A 23,671-nucleotide genomic window follows, 5' to 3' on the forward strand; every position below is an offset into this window, starting at 1 on the left:
ATGTCGTTCTATCGAGATAACAAACCCTCTCCTGTTGTAAAAGACTTGGGGGTCTGGATCGACTCTGCTGTAACCTTTGACGACCACGTATCTAAACTGTCCTCGAGCAGTCTGTATAATCTACGTCTTATCAATAGAATTAAACATATTTTGGACAACAAAACTCTTACTTTGATTATAAATGCTCTTATTTTCAGAAGGCTTTTCTATTGTTCTACCGTACGGGGTAATACCTTCAGCAAAAACATTTCTGAGCTCTAAATTTGATCATGTCTCTGCTGCGCGCAAATTCCTTGGTTGGCTAGGCGTCTGTCAAAAACTTTTATTAGATATCCTTACTATGGCCAATAAGTGTAGAGCAAAGCAGGTACCACCTTATCTTTGCGATCTATTTCATGACAGATTTAGTGTGTCGGGACGCAACACTAGAAATATGTCACATTTAAATCTGCGTAAACGCAGATTATCAACTGGTCAACTCTCTTTCGCCTTTCGCGGGGCATAAAATACAACCTACTCCCAGAAAACATTCGGAACATAAAGAGTATTTCAAGTTTAGAAAGGAAAGTCGCTTGATCGAAACACATCTTTCAACCTTTATATGAACTCATGTAAATATTTTTTTTCGCAACATATGTAAATATTTTTTGACCCATTGCAGTTTATTATTGTATAGTTGCTATCATTGTATATTAGAACAGAATAGCCTCGTATAGGGGAGCCATAATAAAGTGTAACATATTGTACTTAATGATTGAGTTCACAATCAGGTCTCACCTAAGGTAACTCGCGAGACTAACGTATCCCCTAAACACTTAAGTGAATGCACTCCTTGTTTCATGTGTCGAGGCCAGTCTGCATTTTTGTAGCACACTGCTGTGTACCAGGTAAAGCTGTCGATATCTTGGTTACTTTGCCCATACAGGACACCTTACAAACCGGAGTGCTACTTCTATGTCGAAATGAGGCTGGCAATGTCGTGGAGTTTAAACGCAGATTAGACTTTATCTGGTTGGGAACACTTGTGGGAAGCTATCGACTTCTATTACGAAACTACATCGTGTAGGTAGGATAGGTCCACGTTTGTATCGGAGATGCGAAACAGAAAGAAAAAAAATTGCGAATTGCATTATTTAAAAGTTTAAATTTAATAATACTTTGTCATGCTAATACAGGTAAATAAAATTACAGAAAATACAAAGAGTGCATGACTGGAGAATAATTGGGGGAGACTAAATTCCCGTCCAAAGAATATTCTCCAAAATTAAGCGTACTAAAATTTAAGAAGTAAAATTTAAATGCGGCTCAAAACTAACCTAATTAAATTGCATACTATAATTGACACTAAAAATTAAGAAGTACAATTTAAATAAGGCCCAAAGCTAAGCTAATTAAATTGGATACTGATCACTCACGAGTTTCTCCTGATTTAAAATTGACGCAAATGATCATAATGGATACACGCAAATGACGCATAAAGGATAGGACTTAAAACTGCTTAACAAACGTGCATACATAATGTTCAGTGGTATAATTTTCCAGTCTGTTATGTAGCGATTGAAAAATGAAAATTTAAAGTAATTTGTACGTGTCTCTTTAGGTCTTATCTTACAATTATGGTTCCTACGCGTTTTCGCCAATACATTAAAATCAAAAAAACATATGAGGATCTATGTCACAGTGTCCGAAAATAATCTTGTAAGTCTGCACTAAGCAGATAAACTTCCTTCGTACCTCAAGCGAAGGCCATTTCAGGACCCCAAATTATGTGTACTTCTATTGCCAAGCGAGTGTCCTCAGGACCAAGTTAACCATACATTAAAAATACTTTAAATGTACTTATGGATATGTCTCCACAACTGGACTGATTTTTTTACGAGCCCTGTTTTTAGACGCATCCCCTCTAACTATCTTTCCTTTATACAATTAGACGATTTCCTATCCTGTTACTCAAATAGGTCGTCAACATTCGCGTACAAATTGTTATCGTATTCCTTCAAATTCACGTAAGTCTAAAAGAAAAGAAAAGAAGACTTCAATAAAGTTATTCAACATTAACATGTGGCTTATTATGTTATTTAAGTGGGAATGAAATGGCATTTGACGTAACTGACAAAGGAAAGCATGAAATAAGTAACTTTCTTTGACCCTAAAGCACTATCAGTAACTTAAAGAGAGAAGTTTGGCATGTTATTACATATGGAACAGACTTACGTTCATGTTTTGCATCAATTTTTTCAAGGTGTCTTCAAGTTGGGAGAATGTCGGTCGGTTGTTTGGTTTCTCTTCCCAACACTGGAACATGATCTGGTAACTGGAGATATCTCAGTTATATCAACAACACAGTAACTAACATCGTAAGAAAAAATAACCTCAGGAAATACTTTGGCAATTAAGAATCAATGATGCAGATTTTTTCCTTCATTGAGTATCTCAAACTCGTCAGCTGATTTCTTCTCTTATATCTTGGTCGGCATTGGATATATTAAAAGACTTGCCACACGTAACATCAAATACTCAGGCGATAACATTAGATGCAATGGTGACTAAGTAAAGCTTCACTTTATCGACCGACCTGTGGTAAACAGACACCATCTAGGCTAATTAAAGTGTTCCATAAGAAGTTGGAACTGTCGGGTTATCTGATCGCAGGAAATAAGACGTAGTTTTCCCTATTAGAGGTGTCCACTCTTGGGCGTTTTTCACAGTTGTTTAAATGTGTCAACAAAATGGAAAAAAGAATCTGAAAATATCGAAAAAAGACAAAATAAAGAGCTTACAGTTGTTCATCAACATGTTTTGGTTTTGGCATACGGTATCCCTTCTGAAGTTTGCCTGCAATTTCTCGGCCATTAATCTCTGGGTACGGTGATCCACCTGGAAAAATCATAAATAAATAATTTCAAGTCGCGATTCCAGGGCAACGCCCCAAATTTAAGGACCACTGCAATGAAAAAATTTTGTTCTCGTTCTCTCTTAAGGCCGAGTTCCTCTTTCGCAAAATGTAGCTTATCAATTATTTCGACACAATCAGTTTCAGACAATAATTCGAACTGTTACTCTCGCAATTTTTCGTTTGAGGGACTGTATTTATCGGTCTACGTTCCAGACGAGTTTCTTAAGAAGGCTGGATCGAGAAAAAGAGAGAGTAATCTTACTTTCGAGTTAACTCCTAAGTAAATGCCATCACTTTCTCTTCTTGATCCAGCTCCCTCAATGTAACTCGACAGGAAAATACATTGTGTTCTGGTAAAGGCAACGCTTCTAGAGAAGAGATCACGACAAAAAAAAACTATTTCAAAATTGGTGTATGTGGTACCAATATGCTGGAATGTAAAGTTGAAATCTAGCCAAGAGAAAGAGAACAAAATAATTTTTTCATTGTTGTAGCAGTCTATAGTACTCTGCAAAAGAAAAAAAAAATAGAAAAGAAGAGAAGACAGAGGAGCACCAACCTACAGTAAATATCTCATAAAGAACAACACCAAAACTCCATCTGGATGTAAAAACAGATTTGTGAGATTAATGTAATTTCAGCAAAGCCTGCTTTCTGATATTCATCGCCTCTATAAAATATTTGTACATTTATTTTGTAAATATATAAAAAAAAAATGGCTATGAATACATCTCGATACAAAGTGAGTGAGTGAGGCCTAATATATTTTGTGGAGTCCCAAATCAACATTTATTTCAATCACACTAGTTCCCCCAAGCGTGTCCTATTGTGAAACACACAACAGGTAATTAGAACTAATGTGTCAACCACTCTAATGTGCGGCTGTGGTCACATATAGCTGCCAGAAGTTGCATCAGAGAAAGTTTCGTCCATGTGATACAAAATCTCCCTGAGAGAATATTTACACGTCACTTTGGGTCGTGTATGTCCCGTAAAGTAGCCCTTCGTATGCTGTCCACTTCGCTGGTAGACGACCCTAAAAAGGAATACAGTGCATGGTTACTTGAGAGTTACAGAAAAATGATAATCTATAACCATAGAATCAAAGAGGAACTCTAAAGAAGAATTTTAGTCTAGGTGTTTAGCAATTGGTACCTCACAATAACATTTATTTTAGGCTACGCAAAATAAGTGGAAACCATTTTTAACAAACTTTATAACAATGTATTGGCTAATTAAACTTATAATATGTATTTCCTGTGCTCTTTTCAATTCATAGAGGTTTTTAAGAACCTTTCTCACCCCACTGTGTATGGTGTAGATATCATCCTGGTGAACGTTCCTGGCCATTCCAAAGTCTGTCACCTTACACTCTTCTCCTTCTCCAACAAGAACATTTCTGGCCGCCAAGTCACGATGGATGATCTGAGCGGAAACTAGAGGGTTACTTACTTATAATTGATTAAAAAGAATCAAAAACTGAGTTGGAGCTGGCTTGTTATTGAAAGATGAAACAAAACAAATTGAAATTATATCATCTTATTGACCGAGCACTCCAGGCTTGGTGCCGGAACCTATGTTAATAAATGTCTCCACAATGTCCACACCACAATTCATCCCAAATTCATTTACTGGCACATTGTGGGGGTGCCACTTGAATATTCGGCTCTCCACGTCTATAAAATCTTTTAAAACAGGAAGTTCGGATATGAGGGGAAAGAGTTCGGGCAAAGCAAATGAAAAGAATAAGCGAGACTATGGTAACCTTTATAGACGCAGAACCTACAAAATTCTTTACCCACCTTGTTGGACGAGAGGTACCTCATTCCATCAGCAATTTGGCAGGAAAATCGCACCAGTTGTTCCGCGGTAAGGTTCGTCTCAGGTTTAACATCCGGGTCTTTAAAATATGTGTCATTCAGACCGCGACTCTTTCTTAGGTAACCCAACAGATCACCGTAAGGAATGTACTCAATCAGAACAAGTAAAGGATCTACAAAGGGGACATATAATCTACATTTTTTTTATTCATCTTTTAGAATATAAACTTATTCTTGAAGATTCAGTTTTCTTACCAGAGTTGGTGACGCATCCCATTAGTTTGATGACATGAGGATGAGGCTTTAGTATCTTCATTACCTCAAGTTCTGACAGGAGATCCCTTCTGTCTGATTCAGGAGCATTTTCTATTACAGAAGGACCAAAAAATTTTCCATGTTTACCATTTGCCACAAATAACTATAGAAAGAAACTTTAAAACCTTTTTTTTTCAATTAATTTAATTGCAGCTGTGCGTTCAATAGCTCATGAAGTTGCTCCACTAAGTAACTTTTTCCTTTGTTATAAAATTGCCTGTTATGAATGAAACAACTTCAGTGGCAACATCAGATAGCGTATTGGAAGAAACGAATCGCTGACAATAGCCGTGCTTCAAGATGCCCTACAAGACGAGCACCTTGGATATGTATATATTAAGAAGGCTGAAGAAATAGAGAAAGACGTTTACCGTTTCGCCGCGAGTGTGGCACAAAGGAAAAATTTTGAGTCTTCATGAGGAATCGACCCTCAGACCATCCAATTCCGCGCTCCAATGCTCTACCACTGGACCACAGAGGCTCTATGCTGAGCAAGGACGTTACGATGTTGGTCTTTACAGAGTCTCTGTAAAGAGACTCTGAGATTCCTCAAAGAAACTCGTGCGCCTTTTTTTCTTTGTTCCACGCCCGAATGACAAGACGAAAAATATCTTTCCCTACCTTCGCTATATTTTTCACCGGCGAAATTTGGCAATTCATCAGAGCAAACATCAACCACCCATATCCCCGTGTCATCTTACTAAATCACGTACTTTTTAGCATTTTTACTGCTACAGTTATCTGTTCTTCTGTTCCATTGGTATTTAAAAAAGCTATTGCCTTTGCAACCTGGGAGAAAGCACCCTTTCCAATCATTTTTATAATGTGTACTTGTTCCCGTCTTATTTCCCAGTTACGAAGTTTTGTTGATTGATCAAGCGGCATATAGTCCGAGGAAACCAGAGTTTGCTCGTGAAGTGTGTTTGCTGACTGCAAAGAGGGAGACTGATCATAATCTGACAGCAAATATCCCTGAACATTTGTACATTCTGTGAGCTGAACTTCCATTGGTGTTTCTTCAACCTGAAAGATTGCAATATGATCTCAATCGTATCATGTTTGGAGGAGCGATGTCGCTGCAAAAATGGCAAACTGCTTATGACGCTTATCTTTTAAAAGCAAATCTCTGCGTATTTGTACATCCTATCAACTGAAGCTCTGATTGTGGTTCTTGACCCTGAAAGATGTTGCAAATATTGCTTAGGCATCATCTGTTTCGGGAAGCGAACATTTTTCATAAAGTGTCTTCTAAAATGAATTTTTGCCGTAAGTCATTTCAAACAAATAATTTCTAAATACATTGCAAATCAATCAGCACAAACTATTTTTGATTTAGTCACACATCCACTCAGTGGACTAATAGGCTGTTTTCTTGAAAGAAAAACGACTTTCACGGATGGTTTGACTGAAACCATAGGTCAGTCGGGTGGATGTGCTGGTCATCAGGGCTCACACCAGTACACAAGTTCTTTTTTTAATTAAACACTACTGTACTAAATAGTTTGTTTATGGCAGTAACTGATAAATATAATGAACTAAGTATTAGTCAAGAAAGAGTTCAATGGTGCCCTCATGTGTCACATTAAATTTCGAATTATAGTTGCATGTAGCATGAAAAGAAGATTAACGCAGTGTTGAATTTCATCACCTGGATATCAATCTGGTCTTCTCGGCAATGATACTTCAGATTACTAAAACGTAAACATGAAAATACCTGGTAAAGAGAGGCAAATCTCAATTTTTGCTGCTTATGAAAATGAGGGTCACAAAGGAAGTGCATAAATTTTTCACTTCTGCAGTTTAAGATGCCGTAATTTTGTATGGACAATAGTGTACCATCCAAATTTCAGAAAGAACTAGATGATACAGTAAGTCCAAACTAAAGCCCGAAGCTAGGAGGCGATTAAACGACACGGGACAGGCACAAACCTAGTGAAATTATATGTTCAAGAATGAAAACAAGGAGAAACCGCAACTACAATCTTCTGATACATTGAAATTCCTCATGAACAAACTTGTTCAGCATTTGGCTTCCTTTGTTTGAGTCCTCTAAGATTTGGCAACGAAAACTGAGTTTTAACATATCGAAAGGAGATTATTGGAAGAATCTGTTGTAGCCAAGTTTAGTCAAAGCGATAGAGTGACTCACTGATCTTCGTGTGATAAAAGTAATTCAGGAATTCTAGCTGACACAGGCTACTCCTCCCTTCAGTCGTTCTTTTGTAGGCAGTGACTGTCTGTTTATCTTGAGGAATTCAATAACTGATAAGCGAGGCAACATTGCTTTGAAAGCGCTTTAATGAAAGAGAAATATATTTGGCTTGTTGTGAGAAAGACCCCAAATTGACTTAACACTACCTTTTACGTACCTTGTTTGCTTTAATGCACCTGCAAATCCTGTAGGATAAAACAACATATTTACTACCAACGAAGAAGCTGATCCCAAAAGCAGAACTTGACTTCGAATAAAAACGAAACTCAGTTCATAAACAAACTGCTGCAACGAAACGTCGAAACAGATTGGAGGACACTCTCTGATGTGGGACTACATGGTTTTCGTAGCTTACGATAAATGCTGCGCAAGTCTAACCTCATGGGGTCATTCTACCTATCATGATTCTAATTTTTGAATATCTCAGATTTCAAGAATCTTTAGTTGAGCAATGGAAATGTTACTCTTCTTGACAGAGATTATTTTAAAAAAGACCACAAGCTGACATTGCAACTAAACTTGTTTCCAAACTCAAAAATCAAGAAACCGGAAGAGCAGTGAGGGTAATCCAAGACGTAATTTCCTTCTGCATCCTCAGAGCCGGCTGGAAACCCTTTCAAATTCAATTTTTTGAACAGTTTTGTCTAAGACTCTTTCAATATTGGATTTCATGCCAATCAACAGAGATTACGGTAGGAGTAAAGAGCAAATCAGATCTGATATCTCACCTTGCTTATTCCTCCCTCTCCAAATGACAAGCACTAACCCAATGATAATCACCACAAGAAGAAAAATGATTGTCAAGTAAATGGCATGATTTCGAAGCATATTTTGGTGTTTTTTCCGATCCTCACTTTGATTTGTAACTTTAGGAAAACCTGCAAGTGTGTAAACATACATACCCAGCTGACATTATATGGCTGAAATGAATGGTATATAGAGAGGTGTTTATCATGGACACATCGAGAGGAGCTAGGGATAAACCCACCTTTTTTTTTTGCGATTCTATTCAGCATTTTTTTAAATTCTGTTTTTGAGTGCCAGGATAAATATTTGATCTTAGTGTGGAATGAACTTTTAATTCAGCAAATCTATTTTAGACCTTCGCCTCTCATTTCCGACTTCTTACACTTCTGATGCCGAAATTTATACACTTGATATCATGAAACCCATGAATGAATACTCAACTTAGTACGTGATAACAAAAATTTACTTGGTAGTCCACAATTCAAAGACTAATAGGTATTCGTGTGCAGTATCATTACATTAAAAAAAAATAATACTCGCCAAAACGTCAAGAGAAAGTAGAGGCATAAAATTTTACTGAAGTCCTCAACTCCTCATTCAAGCCATTTTCAAGCATTGTATATACATAAAACGTACAATTTCATGCCTAAAATGTTTCTTTTGCGGGTGGACGTTGATAGTGACTTTCTTTTCAAGAACAAAGCTTAACAGAAGGTGAACGGTCGCGTGCAGTTGCCCGAGCATGTACGAGTCTGTTGACCTATAATTCAGTTGGGCTTAGAAAACAAACTTCTTTACGCAAAATTAAATCAATTACACATTATTCATTATTCACTTCTGCGAAGTTTAATTGTTAGCCTCTTTTTTCCTTTGTCCGACCCAGTTTTCATCAGGCACCCTTGATGCACACATATTGGGGATGGACTGTTATTTTGAAATCATAAACTCAATACTAACAAACAAAAAAACAGTTCGTAACTCATCGGCTACTTCGCTTAGCATGCTTTAGTTTTTGATTGAAGATAAGGGGGTCTAAAGACCTTTACAGCCTATATTTCCTAAGGCCTTTGTAAATTTTTGCATTCAAGTAAAATTGATATAGAGCGATTGGCTCTTACCTGAGGCCGTACTTCTTGTCAGGGGAACAGCTGGAAAAGAACACGAAATATTTAAGCATTAATTCACGTGTTGCAAAAAGTAGCAAAAGAAATAAAACATAACATTAAGAAATAAAATAATGTGCAAACGTTTGGACAGAGTATCACTCAAGTAAGATTGAATTTCGACTAACAGTTTATTTATTGTCTCTTACCTGTGGTTGCAGCGTTTGTACAGGGAAAAGCTGGAAAAGAGCAAGTAATCATTGGGATATATATGAGTCACTTGCATGGTAAAAGGGAAACAAAATATTCAACTACAAGATCAGAATTTCTCGAAATAATGGTAACTTCGGGATAAAGCAAACTGTGATGGTTAAGGTACATCTATCTTAGAAAGAGAACAGAATTAATGAGATTATCTTACACCTTTACGGTACTCTTTGTTAATGGTACTGATGGAAAAAGTAGTCAGTTTACAGGAATCTAAACAAGTGTTGTCGTGTTAAAGAGAAAGTAACATGCAGGAGTAATAGTGACATATTGGTGAAATACCAGAATTTCTCTTGTGATTACAAGATATCTTCACATTGTCGTCATCGTAACTATCGTGATCACTTTTGACCACGAGTCACTTTCTCTCGATTTGAGGACATTCACAAGTTTGAATTGGCGGAAAACGTTCGTCGCACGAGAGCTTGTTTCATTTTTTATGTCAGAGGTGGAAGAAGATTTCTTCGAGCTTTTTAAATGTGCAAAAGATCCCCTCATTCAGAGACTGAGATGTCTGACACCAACGTACGTAAATAATAACTGTATAGTAAACAGGACGTTATATCAATGTGCAGTTCTTGATATGAATGTATCATCTACCATTGATATTGTCTCTCATGAGCGAACGGAGCGAGCAAGGGATAGTTGTTATCAAAACTAGAAGATAAAATTAGTATCTTCGCGTGGCGCTTAATATCCTTGAGATACTTGTATATAAGTAACCCACTTGGTTTCCCGGTAGCTGAAGGGAGTTCGAGCTCACGGCCAACTGTGAGTGACCCAAGCTTTCCTTTTAAGATTTCATCTTCCAGTGGTTTTAAAGGGTCTGTGAACTTCAGCCTTAATACAGCAATAGCAGCTGAACTATCAGTTCTACTATAAGAAAAGAAAATACTTGCTTATCAAAGCTCTTTTCGTAACAGAAACCGGTCAACGAATTTTCATCTTGACCATACACATCATCCTCCTCAACATCAATTTTTCAAAACTAAACGCGATGAATATCTCAAGATGTTTGTATACATATTTATCAATAGTTGACTGTAACTAAATCCTGCAATATCAAAGGATTGCAAGATGCAAATTTAATGCTCCAAAGATGACAATTAAGTTTTGACGCCCAGTCAAACGTACGCAACCTGAACGCAACATGTTGCAACATTGCTGGATAATGTTTAACCAATGGTAAACACCACAGCGTACACTATTGAGTTATGGATGCACGCGGGAGGTTGCTAAGCACGAAAGAAGCGTAAGAGTCGCGCGAGGCGATAGCCGAGAGCGACTATAGCTTCTTGAGTGCTTAGCAAACCTCCCAAGTGCATCTGTAACTCAATAGTGTACACTGTGGCGTTTACCATTTGTTTTATAACATAACATTGATACATTGTAGCGAGAATTTCCTTTCATTTAACAAATCTTACATGACCGGAAAAAACAAGCGGGCGGAAAACTAGTCTTTGCATTAGCTCACGTCAGCAGCTTACACCCATGGGCAAATGGGGGACGCTGAATTGACCAATCAGAGCGAGCGCTTTACTTTGGTTATGTTGTAATGAGAGATGTTGTGAAACAGCCTCTCAAATGCGTGAAACATCTTGCAATATCAAAAAATGTTACAACAAAAATATGACCACTTTCGAACTTCATCCAACACCATCTAACATATTGCAACATGTTTCATCCTGTTGCACCAGGATGGCAAAAAGTGTTCAACACATTGCATGCAACAATGTTGCAAGATTATAAAGTGAAATAATGCGTGCGATTGGTCGGCCTTAAGGCATTTAAATTAAAAAAAGTCTAATATATGCATGCATTGAGCAGTCTTAGCTTGACATTTACCTGAAACTAAGGAGACTCACTGTGTACAGTTGTTTTCCAGGATTTTTGGTGAAGATAGAGGAAATCTGAATACAACAACAAATGCTGAAATGCACAATTCAAATTTGTACGCAGAGCAAAAACACTATGCACTCATCCACTCGTCTGAGACGATGATTTTTGGCTCGTAGGATCAAAACTTGTAAAACACTTCCCTCGCAAGATGAGCCCTGGATGTTTTAAGTTCTCAAATTTCTTATCTTTAATTACTCCCCCAATCTATCGTTGTAATAAATTCAGGCTATCACGATCTGATCTCTAATTCTCATGAAACATGAGTTGAGAATTGGACACAAATCAAGCAACCAAACTTTATGCTATATATGACCCTAGGACACAATTGTCACTTAAGTGCACAAGCATCAATTTTCAACCGTGGAAACCATTATCTCTCCTCACTTAACTTTGCTTAACTTTCTAATCCAAGAAATTCAAAAGAACTCTCAGAATCGAATTTTAAGCCAGAAAAGTATCAGGTGTACAAGCCCCCATAGGTTTTCCAGATAAATAATTGCACTTCAAGAGCATACGAATGCTTTTTAGTTATAATCAAACTCACACATCTGAGCTTTTGTAGAGTTGTACACCACAAAGGCTTCAAAACCACAAATTTAAACACGAAGGCGCACTATATAAGGAAGTCTTCCCTGGGAAGACCTAGGCTCATTTGTCACTCACCGTTGACGTGTGCGGGTCAAATTTAAATGCTGGTAGACGAACAAAAGGAGCTAATGAGATATCTATTGTTTACTTCCACCAGCATGGTGGCATGAGGTAACGTGCGAACCACCTACTTCGATCTCAAATTTACCGCCACAATTAAAGACAGTTTCCATTGGAGAAAGGAAATACAAATCTCAAAAATTCTTGTATTGTGATGAAGACATAAAACAATTTTGAGGAATGCCCCTGCTGTTCACTGCTTTGGAGTAGCTGTAGCTCAAGTTGACTTGACTCTAAGAGTTCTACATCACACGACGGTTGATTGACAAATGGTCTAGCGGGACCTAAGGCTCCTTTTATGGCGCGCCTTCGTGTTTAACGTAACACACACAAAATACACAACTCTCGCCACTCTCAAAGTTCCCGGATGCTTATGTGACCACTGTTCCGACATACCACAGTTGTTCACGACATTCCATTAACTCAAGAACTGAACACTCCTCACTCAATGTTCAATGAAGAGCAGAGGCATGAAAAACAATTTCTTCAGCTAGTCTTTTAAAGGTTGGTGCAACAAATAAAAGGAGGCTAAGTCAGTTCAGGCAGTACTGGACGAGAGGTACATATATCTTATTAGACGTTTTGTTGTATAGCATCGCTGTAGGGCGAGTCAAAATACAAATAACGAGTAAAAATACTCAGCGATACTATACAACAAAATGTCTAATAAGTTATTTATTATCCAACACGCGAAACTGTTATTTCGGTGAGGGCGAATTTCGTGGATATTTATTTACGGGGAGTGGGTGACAGAAGTATGCGATGCGGAACGGAATTTGCGCGTTGTTGTGTCGTTGTTTCTATTTTCTTCCTTAAATGAAGAAATTTTCTGGTCGTCAAGCTGTTTTCCTTCGTTCGATTCATCTAATGAACTTGGACCTATATTTGCCAGCCATTCTGACTCTTCGTCGTCGGAAATAGGATTCAAATTGTCCGCCATTTTTTTTTTTTTTCGTAACTACAATCCAATTCTTCGCTTGCGCGATGCGAGAAAACCTGTTTAACCGGTGCTACAATAGATAAGTACAAATACCGCGTGATATTCGTACTCGTCTATGGCGTTATTTGTACTCGTCTAGGTATAGTTGGATAATAAATATATCTTATTAGACGTTTTGTTGTGTAGTATCGCTGAGTATTTTACTAGTTGTGCCGTATTTTGACGAGCCCGTAGGGCGAGTCAAAATACAAATAACGAGTAAAAATACTCAGCGATACTACACAACAAAACGTCTAATAAGTTATTTATTATCCAACACGCCAAACTGTTATTTCAGTGCGGGCGAATTTCGCGGATATGTATTTACGGGGAATGCGTGACAGAAGTATGCGAAGCGGAACGGAATTGGCGCGTTGTTGAGTTGCTGTTTCTATTTGCTTCATTGAATGAAGAAATTATCTGGTCGTCAAGCAGTTTTTCTTCGTTCGATTCATCTAATGAACCTGGATCTATATTTGCCAGCCATTCTGACTCTTCGTCGTCGGAAATATGATTCAAATTGTCCGCCATTTGTTTGTTTGTTTTTTTTTTGGTAACTACAATCCAATTCTTTGCTTGCGCGATGCGAGAAAACCTGTTTAACCAGTACTCTGCAATAGACGAGTACAAATACCGCGTGATATTTGTACTCGTCTATGGCGTTATTTGTACTCGTCTAGGTGTAGTTGGATTATAATAAAGGTTATTTTACGTTCAAAATTTAGAAATTTCTAAATTACCACGGTATAACGAGAAGTATGAACAAAAAAGCTTGTTTGCCCAGATATGGTCACCAAATGTAACTACTAGATGCTGCAGGATACTTACTTCCGATAACAGCTTCGACTCCAAAGTTTTAAACTCAACTCCCGATCTGTTATTCAAGGCTGACCTCCAGACTTCATTCTTTAATGTTACTCCCACCATCCTAATTTCACAATCATCACCTACAGTATGATTACATCAGAAAAATTAACACTTGTTCGTTTAACAGTAATTATTTTATACCGAGTAGCACCGTTATTGACAAACTGTGAGGTCAAGATGGCTGAATATTGGCCGAGTTCTTTTTTGCGGTTTGATGGACTGAGACGAATTCAGGGTCTGATTTAAAACTACTGATTTGAAATCTTCTCAATGTTCTTCCAAGTGAAACAGAGGAAACACAAAGGAACACGTATTTTTAATGTTGTGGTAAGTCCACGTCATTACGTTGTTGTGTAATTTCAGCATGAATTCAAATAAAGTGGCATCTGCTACTATAAAACGTGTAGTAATCACAGAAACAGCTTTGAAAGTAGAGATCAGACTACTAACATCTTATGCCAACGATGCTGATAGCGGTTGCATCATCTCCATATCCATTCCTAGCTGTACATATGTATGATCCTACATCCTCTAAATTCACGTTGTTTAAATGAAGGTGGTAACCTGTTACTTTAAACTTGTCCTCGGGAATACCATCTTTTGTCCAAGTAATATTTGGTAGAGGGTCACCAGATGCGTTGCAGGTCAGAAAGTGGTTTTCTCCAATGGTAAGTAAAGAGCTTGCTTCCGGTAGATCAGATATTTCTGGAGGCACTGGGAAATAACAATTTAAGATGAATTCTTTGTGTATGGATTGTCAACGTACACGAAGGAATTGCTCCCCAAAGGCCCTGTGAATCTTAACAGAATATCGCTAAATGGTCGGGGAAGGTAACGCTTAGTCTATTAATAATACATCCATACATATAGTGGGATGTTCATCTAGAGAAGCATGCGCCTATGTAGTAAGTACGCTGGCCTCTGTATCAAAATGCCCACAATCAAGCTCTAACTGGGTCACTACATCATATTCTTGAGCGAATAAACTTTCCAAGTAGACGACAATAGTGGAATGTTTCTCCATGCAGTCAGTCATAGGTCACTGCAGCAATAAGTGACTGAAGCGATTTTGAAGAGAAAGACAATAGGAACAAGGAAATTTATAAACACTGGCTTATAGCTCGCATAATTATCTCCTAACATCACCATGTGTCTCGAATGCGAGTCCGAGTTCGATTTGAACGAGCGGCTAGAAACGTTATGTGGAATGGGAATCGAAGATGTCTTAGACATGAGCCGTAAAAATAAACTTAGCAAACTTAACACTTTATTTTGTTTCGCATATTTAACATACAAAATATTCCTTTTTTTGAAATATTTCTTTGCCATCAGGTATCTCATTCCAGGTTTTGACACGAACACACCGGCGAAAAGACCTGGTTTAATCCTAGAGTACTTAACATTGAAGAGTTTTGATATTAATGAACGAGTAGTAAACGTCTGGATGTTCAACGTTCTCATAAAAACTTTGATGATGTTTGTAAATTCTAAGTGTAGCATTTTTTCGTGTTCGATTCTTTGCGTGTTTAAAGTTTATTTTAAGTCTTATCCCTCCGTAACTAGCGAACGTTTATATTTATTGTTTCATTGACGCTTTTTTGTCGTTTTATTGCGGCCTTGTTGCTACTTCGCATAATTTATCTATGTACATATAGCATTAATACGCCTGTTTTCCCGTTTTTACGTTAAGCGCAGTTTAAACGTGTCGCGGTTTTCACCCGTACTTTTCCTTTTGTTTATTTTTTGCCTTAGCAGTTTCGCAATACGATAATCAATCTTGGTCCTTTTTGTGGCCGTAACAATGTAAGTGTTTATAGTCCTCTGCTGTTTGTCATTTATATCGTTTACTGTAACTTTTGTAATTGTTTGTTGTTTTACTTTGAACCTACGTCGTTTATGCCTTTGAGGAATTAAAGTGAATTGTATTTATTTTTACATGACGCGGAGTTGTTTATTCCGTTACCACAAATCTCTCGTCGTTATAAACATTGAGCAATATTATCCGTAGAGCTTCATAATATAATAAGGTAATAGGTAGACCGTTTTGCGTTTACAAAAGTGGGTAGCATGTTCTTTTCTATAGATTAAACGTTAAACTAGATTAAACATAATACTCGCTTTTGAATGACAACAATTTGGCTAAGATATTTATCAGACGCATTTCCTTAGGCAGTGAGTCTATAAGTTGTATAAGGTCATATTAAGGATTTAGGGAAATTAATGAGTACAGATGATGTAACAGAGTATCACAGCTCAGCAATCATTCCTGTGGTCTTACTTATTTTTTGTGATAAGGTAGTCAACGTGGTGGTTTTTCCAAGAAAGATTTCCACCAATCAAAAAACCTTAATATCCTATGTAACTCTCATGCTCTAAAGTGGCTCTTCTGGTTGTTTCACTATCAGATATACTTTTTTGTGGAAGATAGAGGATTTTATTTTGTCAAGTGAGAAAAGTTACATGATTTGTTTTTTCTGTATTCAAACTCAATCTTGTCGTCGTTGGCCGGTCGTGTAAATTTTTAAGTTCAGCATCGACCGTCTGTTCTAAAGAACTGACATCCTTGTCATCATAAAGGATATTAGTGTGTATCGTAACACAGTTGTGGATAAAAGAAGGCTAATAATAACCAACAGCCCGAGCCACACCAGAAACAGCCAAATGCTCAGGTGACAAAGTCTATGGCGCGTTTTTAGTGTCAAAATTCAAAATCTCGTGTCAGACTTGCCATTTTTCTATTCAAACTTCTTGTTTGACAATTCGGATACGCTATTTGTTCACTGAAACATCCATTGTTTCAATTCAAAGCAATATTTCTTCGATTCAGTCCTGCTGTTTTTCGATTCAAAAGTGCAATCCTTCGTTTTAAAAATGTTTTTCTACTACCCAGACATTCAGTCGTCTAATTCAAACATGCTATTGTGCATTTCAAATTTTCAATCTCGCAATTCAAAATAGTCAGTTTCGCAAGTAAAAATGCTATCCTTCTATTCCAATATGCAATTCTTTACCGCAAGCCTGCTACTCGTCAATTCAAATACACTATTCGCCAGTTCAAAATAGGCTTTTTGTCGACAGAAACACGCAATCCTTCACTTTGAAACAATCGTTCTGCAATTCAAACACTCTACTCTTCAATTCAAAACGGCAATTCTTCCATTCCAACGCTTATGGAGACATCCAGTTGTTTAATTTGGTAACCCTATTCATCACTTGAAATATTCGAAATCCTTTTCCAAACATTCAATTATTCAATGCGAACATGATACTCGTCATTTCCAATACGCAATCCTTCAATTCAAACCTTCAAACCTTCAACGCAAACACGCTGTCCTTCGTCGTCACCTGGAAACTAGCCCGGCCACGCATGCGTATTGGGAAGAAAGGCGAAGAAAAAGAATACGACCCTTATAGCAGGAACGGTGGAACGATGGAACGGTAGATTGGCGGAAAATGATCCCAACTCCCAAAACATGGAGCGGATGTCAGGGCATGTTGCGCGAATTTTGTACATTTTTTTTTTTTTTGTACGCGAATTTTTCACTTCGAGAAAAGATCGCCCTCGAAGCGGCGACTTGCACATTTGCATGACCTTATGATCGTCCACAGTGATATAAAGCCTGCCAGTATACTGGTCTCCAACCAGCATTATTGCATTTTAAAAGACGGCAAACTAGACGAATTAGTGAAATAACCTCATTTTTGTCCACAAAATATATATCTTCCGCTGATATGTAAGCCGTAAATTTGATAGTAGGATGGTGGTGTTTTGGACACCTAGTCGCGAAGAAATTCTTCAAATTTTTCTTAACGGCTTTGTTTTGCTAAATTTCTTTTGTCTTTTCACGCCATGTGAAATTCCCACGGACGTGACTCCCTGCAAACCTATCTTCACCTAGTGTTACTCAAGGCCCAAAACTTATTCGGGGATGAAGAAACGCTCGTATTGAAGGGCTCGTAACGCTAGTCAAAGTTTGGAGCTGGGGCTGAACGTTGTTATATTTTGAGACGCCTGAAAACGTGCCTGTAATGTTCTCACATCTACAAGCGTTTGAGATATTTTTGTTTCATTAAATCAACACAGACGTCACCAGCAAACGTAAGTTACCATCGTTTATTGTAAAGTGGTATGTCAAGTTAGTTTTGACATGCTATGCGACTTTTTATGTCGCGACTAAAACTCATGGCAAATTTAGCTTAACAAAAGGTAACCAAAAAGGTTTACAACGCGAAAACGCAGCTATCTTTCATGTATAATAGTTCATTATTATTCTTACCACTCAGCAAAAGAAAAAAATTGATAACACTTAATTTTGGTCACGCGCGTTTATCGTCGAAGGGATGAATGAGCCAAGCGCTTGCGTGTCTATGACCAAAAATTCGCGCAACATGCCATGACATCCGTTCCGTGTTTTAGGATTTGGGGCCATTTTCCGCCGCTCAATGTTTTAGGAGTTGGGATCATTTTCCGCCAATCTACCGTTCCATCGTTTCACCGTTCCTGCTATAAGGGTCGTATTCTTTTCCTTCACCTTTCTTCCTAATACGCATGCGTGGCGGGGCTAGTTTCCAGGTGACGAGGAAGGACAGCGTGTTTGCGTTGAAGGTTTGAATTGAAGGATTGCGTATTGGAAATGACGAGTATCATGTTCGCATTGAATAATTGAATGTTTGGAAAAGGATTTCGAATATTTGAAGTGATGAATAGGGTTACCAAATTAAACAACTGGATGTCTCCATAGTCGAACAGCAGATCTGACCTAAGAGATTAAGCGTTGGAATGGAAGAAGTGCCGTTTTGAATTGAAGAGTAGAGTGTTTGAATTGCTAAACGATTGTTTCAAAATGAAGGATGGCGTGTTTCTGTCGACAAAAAGCCTATTTTAACTGGCGAATAGTGTATTTGAATTGACGAGTAGCAGGTTTGCTGTAAAGAATTGCATATTGGAATAGAAGGATAGCATTTTTACTTGCGAAACTGACTATTTGAATTGCGAGATTGAAAATTTGAAATGCACAATAGCATGTTTGAATTAGACGACTGAATGTTTGGGTAGTAGAAAAACATTTTTAAAACGAAGGATTGCACGTTTGAATAGAAAAGCAGCATGACTGAATCGAAGAAATATTGCTTTGAATTGAAACAATGGATGTTTTAGTAAACAAATAGCGTATCCGAATTGTCAAACAAGAAGTTTGAATAGAAAAATAGCAAGTCTGACACGAGGTTTTGAATTTTGACACTAAAAACGCTCCATAAAAGTCAGCGGTGGAAGGCATTTAGCGGATGATGGTATTAGTCTACCGAAACTTGTCTTTAAAAGGTTTCCTCGTGAATTTGAAATTTGTTTCAATCATATTGTTAGTACAAAGTTACGGACGTATCACACACACATGGATTTGTAAATGCTGTAAAAGTGGAAAAGGTATGTTACTATTAACACTCGTGCGCAGCGGCGAAAGATAAATGAACAGAGAACGACATCACCTACCCTTGTTAGACCGATATCGTGTCCTTTAAAAACGTCACACCCTTAAATAGTACCGATCTGGAACATTCCCATTTGTATGAGCAACGATTGACGCAATGTGGTATGAATTCGATTATAGAATTATTGCTCGTAAGATAGCTCTTATTAAGTTACAGTGAATGGAATATGAGCGTAGATATCTCATTCAAGGGTTTGTGTAGTAACCGTTTACGTATTGTGGGCCTAGTAGATCCTAGTACTATGTGAGTTGCGGCTCTATCAGTTTTCCTGTCACTTCATAATCGGGTCAGAGTATCTGGTTTAAAAAAATCGTAATCGCGCGCCATTCTGAAGTTAGTTGGCTGTCGATTATCGTTCTCTTGACATTGGATGTTTGATTCGGATATATGGATGTTTACCGAGCAAAAGAGTCGGTAAGTTTGTCGTATGCTAGATACAAATTCTGGACCCTGAAGTTGGTTTGTTTACCGTTTTTCACATGCTGGTCACGTCCTTTCTGTTTATTCTAAACCGTTTAGGTTGCTTATATTTTTGAAGACAACGGCTGACTCTGTAAGAAGCCAGATTTGCGGACAATGCACGTGAGAGTTTGTTCTCGCTTCTTGCTCATTTAGAATATTGCCTTCAGGTTACATTTTCTTCTTGGAGAGTGATTTTCGCCACGCGCATTGCTATTTGTTAATAACAGTGGGGAACAAAATCAATTCAACACATGAGTAGCAAAATGGAAGGCTTCAGGGCACATAATAATGGCGTGACATATCCCTTACATGTATTATAACATCATGTAGAGTAACAAACAATCACTAAAGCTTGGTAGATTCTCATAGCAATGGTGATTTCTTGAGTCGCTAAAATCCGCGTAAATAGTATGAATTGGAGACAAAGAATACCCCTTACTATTCTTAAACGACGCATTAGTCGCCATTGTCTTCCGTCATTAAACAACTGTATAGACTGAAGTTTTACTGACGCAACACCTGGTTGAACACTTTTTATAATGCAACAAAATTGCGCTGTAGATTATCAAGAGGTCCTTCTTTAGGTGAATTAGTGCGGAAGCATGAACAAAATCGCGCATGTATTGATAACATCGATACCACCGTCACAACAGATTTGCATAACCTTGGTGCTGGTCGGATTATCATTTTCATCAGCGATTAAAGCGGTAGAAAACTCAAATGTAACACAACGATCAGAATTCCAGTCCTTCCTGGTATTACATGAAATAATGACTCCATCAGTTGCTGCTGAAAGCAACGAGACGAAGAAACAGCTGTAACTGGGTTCAATGAAAACCGTGCTTTTAAGACGGTAGAGTCCCTAAATTCCCTAGAATAAATTAAACCCTTGAACAGCCAGTGAGGAACTCTATTAGAGTGAGTGGCAGAAACTCCGCTTTTGGGCTTAGCTGAATCTATATATTAATTTGAGTCGCTGGGTGCATTATAACATCCGCACACTGCAATGGAATTTCAAATAATATTGCTTCGTTTTACTCAAAGAGAAAGATAGCTGTTGAATAAAGATTACATTGTGACCTTTCTGAAAAGGGCACGATATAATTAGACACAATTACGTTAGTGGCGTACGCAGTAACCAAATCACAAGAAATGAATTACGGGACAAAGTGTATCAAAGCAACTCATGAAACAGCATTACTTACCAACCACATCAATAGTAACTATATCTCGCGCTTTCTCAACTGCATTAGAATCCAGCAGAATAATAGCGTAGGTGTATTCCTCATTTCTCTGTACGTTTTTCAGTATTAGTGTTGCAGGGAGTAAGGCCTCGAACTCACTCGTGGAACTCGGATCGAACGCATTCCCATTCATGCTTGATGCTATTTGTTTAAGATCTTCACCGGGTTTTCTTCTCCAAATTTGGACGAAATACTCATTTGGTACATCAGAATACAGCCACTCAAGTTTGACTCGTGCGCTGTTCTCTCCTATAACCACAATAGTAGCATTGTAAGGAGGTGTTCTGCTGATTCTGAATGACACTGAAGAAGGAAAACAGAAACCATTAAACTACATTTTAACACATCACACTTTAACTTTAAAAATTTCGAAGTTCATTCGTCAGAAAATTTAGGGATGTGTTTAGGTCTGTCGAATTATTGTAGAGCTTTATCTCAAATCGAAACCAAAACATCTCAATATTCTCGACTGTATATACATTACCTGTGTTCTGTATAGTGGAACAGAATAAAAGCGTGGCTATGAACCATCGAAGAACACTAGTAGGATAAAGATCCATTATCCTTTCACAAACCAAAATTTTTTATGTATTCCCTTTTCGAAATTAATCGAAAGAAACATTTAAGGAACACCCGTTGTATACTTTATGGGACGAAACGCCAAACGGAAACCGTCGATCGAGCCCAGTCTTCTGCCTGACTTACCATTAACACGTACCAAAGAGAATTGCACTTGAATTGATGTACAGTCAACGCTGTCGTAAGCAGACATCCTCGGAAATGTGTCCATTAGTAGTGCTGTCCGCCTACGAGGATTATTCCAAAGGTCAGACACGAAAGAGAAATAGCGTAGATGTCCACTTACTGAAGAAACAAAAGGAAAATAGACCATGACGAACGTGGCCATAACGTGACGTTACAGATTTTATGTCGGACTCTGGTTAATGTCAAATGAACGTCAATATCAAATGACAGCTTGCAATCCCGCAGACAAATGGAGATTTGATAAAACTGTTCTGTTGCTGTGTCAAAGGTCATATTTTTGTTAGTTTGCAAATTTAAGACAAGTTTCGATGCTAAGTGTCAATGGAGTGTCCACGTATGAGGGAGAATAAACCACAACCATCATTCACTTCAATAACGTTGAAAATGGGGGGTATTGACCTCCACTTCAGCAAATAGATTTTAACGTTTAGTGATCAAACATAGGATGGACAGGTGAATTACTAAATATGAATCTTAAGATATTCTGGGAAAAATCTTGATCCAATTTCATGGCAAGTGTACCGAGTATAAATGTGACGCTAGTGATATGTGTTAACCTCTGTTCCAACAAGATATTTACAAGTGTAGTGCGATAAACATAATATCCAGTGGAAGAGTTAAATTCATCACACCTGGTTTCGTTTCGTTCGTTCAATATTTAGCAAAGGAGATTCACAACGTAGAAAAACTCTAGATCCGCTTTTCTTTCTTACTTTCCCCAGTTCGACTTGGTAGCCCGAGACTGAATATTCCACAAACACTTAGTTAGATTTACCGAACACGAATAATTGATTTCGCGTGGTTGTGTTTAATTCTAAGACCGAACTTATTTAAAGTTTTGGCGGCTAACTCTTGATTAACTCAATACCGAGACCAAGAAAGACGCGGTCACTAAAATTTATAATTAAGAGTTTCATATTAAGTAAGTCATTTAGACTACCCAAAGTCCAAAGGACTCAAAGGAAAAAGACAGATTCCTTTTCCTGAAACCGTCAAAGAGAAACGAAACCAATACTTACATCTTGAAGCTTCATACGAAAAATATCCTGGGCTTTTGAAAAACGTCAAACTTTTTCTCATTGTCCAAACATGCCCAATTATTGGACTAATTATCACATGAATAAAGGCTGATAGTTTCGAAAGAAACTGTTTGGGGCTGCGTCGGTGGGAGTAACGAAATAATTTGGATATATCAACAAAGTTGAAATGGTAAATTGGCCACCGTAATGATTACAAAAGCTGACGTTTCGAGCGTTAGCCCTTCGTCGGAGCGAATAGAGGAATTGTGGATTGTGTGTGCTTTTAAAGGCAGAAAATGGAGCTACGTTATTGGTGGGTGCATGGCAACGAGAAAAACATGAATAAATTAGTGGAATGAAAAGCGTTCATTGATCCCTGTGGGATTTAGACTGCCGGTTTGAAAGATGAGCTTTTGTTCAAGATTTTTACGGCTTTCCGTGCCACTAAGTGCAAGGAAAGACCGCAGATTGCCATATGTTGCTTAGAATGATTAGGTAAATTAAAATGTCTAGCGACTGGTTTCGATGTGTCCTTGTCATTCCTTTCCACGTCTCGAAGGTGTTCTCGGAATCGATCACCTAGTCTTCTGCCTGTTTCGCCGATGTATATCTTTTTGCAATAAGTGCAAGTTATGCAATAGATTACATTAGCGGAGGTGCACGTGAACTGATCGGTGATCTTAATGGATCGTTTAGGTCCCGATATTTTATCAGTGTTGTGAATGAAAGGACACGTTTTGCATCGTGCACGAGCGCATTTAAAAGTGCCTGGTTGCTCATTAGTCTGAAAAGAACTTCTGACCAAAAAATTGCCTAAGTTTTTGTCGCGTTTGAATGAAATGAGCGGAGGCTGCGAAAAGATAGTGCTTGTCTCTGGA

At 37.9% G+C, this 23,671-nt stretch overlaps 1 protein-coding gene across 15 annotated transcripts; it reads right to left on the reverse strand.

The window, feature by feature from the left end:
• Nucleotides 1-1,129: 1,129 nt before the first annotated feature.
• Nucleotides 1,130-22,149, reverse strand: LOC111342368 (myoblast growth factor receptor egl-15-like). 15 transcript variants are annotated; one of them, XM_088727722.1, is made up of 20 exons: nt 21,715-21,943; nt 20,971-21,312; nt 14,264-14,527; nt 13,775-13,893; nt 11,206-11,270; nt 10,088-10,236; nt 9,303-9,332; nt 9,109-9,138; nt 7,972-8,121; nt 7,401-7,428; nt 6,680-6,722; nt 5,745-6,054; nt 4,972-5,082; nt 4,699-4,889; nt 4,199-4,321; nt 3,862-3,932; nt 3,456-3,496; nt 2,781-2,877; nt 2,215-2,349; nt 1,130-2,012 (listed from the first exon to the last, which is right to left on the reverse strand). In XM_088727722.1, exons 1-19 carry the CDS (start codon nt 21,914-21,916, stop codon nt 2,238-2,240), a joined length of 2,478 nt encoding a protein of 825 aa, XP_088583848.1. In that variant the 5' UTR covers nt 21,917-21,943; the 3' UTR covers nt 1,130-2,012; nt 2,215-2,237. The 15 variants fall into 15 exon arrangements, 12 of the variants coding, with proteins under 12 accessions (XP_088583848.1, XP_088583846.1, XP_088583850.1 ...); XM_088727720.1 differs by lacking the exon at nt 3,456-3,496 and adding an exon at nt 3,159-3,264 and having other exon boundaries at nt 2,215-2,314; nt 21,715-21,938; XM_088727724.1 differs by having other exon boundaries at nt 2,215-2,314; nt 14,378-14,527; nt 21,715-21,934.
• Nucleotides 22,150-23,671: the final 1,522 nt, after the last annotated feature.

This window comes from Stylophora pistillata, chromosome 7 (genome assembly GCF_964205215.1).
Source record: "Stylophora pistillata chromosome 7, jaStyPist1.2, whole genome shotgun sequence".
NCBI lineage: Eukaryota > Metazoa > Cnidaria > Anthozoa > Scleractinia > Pocilloporidae > Stylophora > Stylophora pistillata.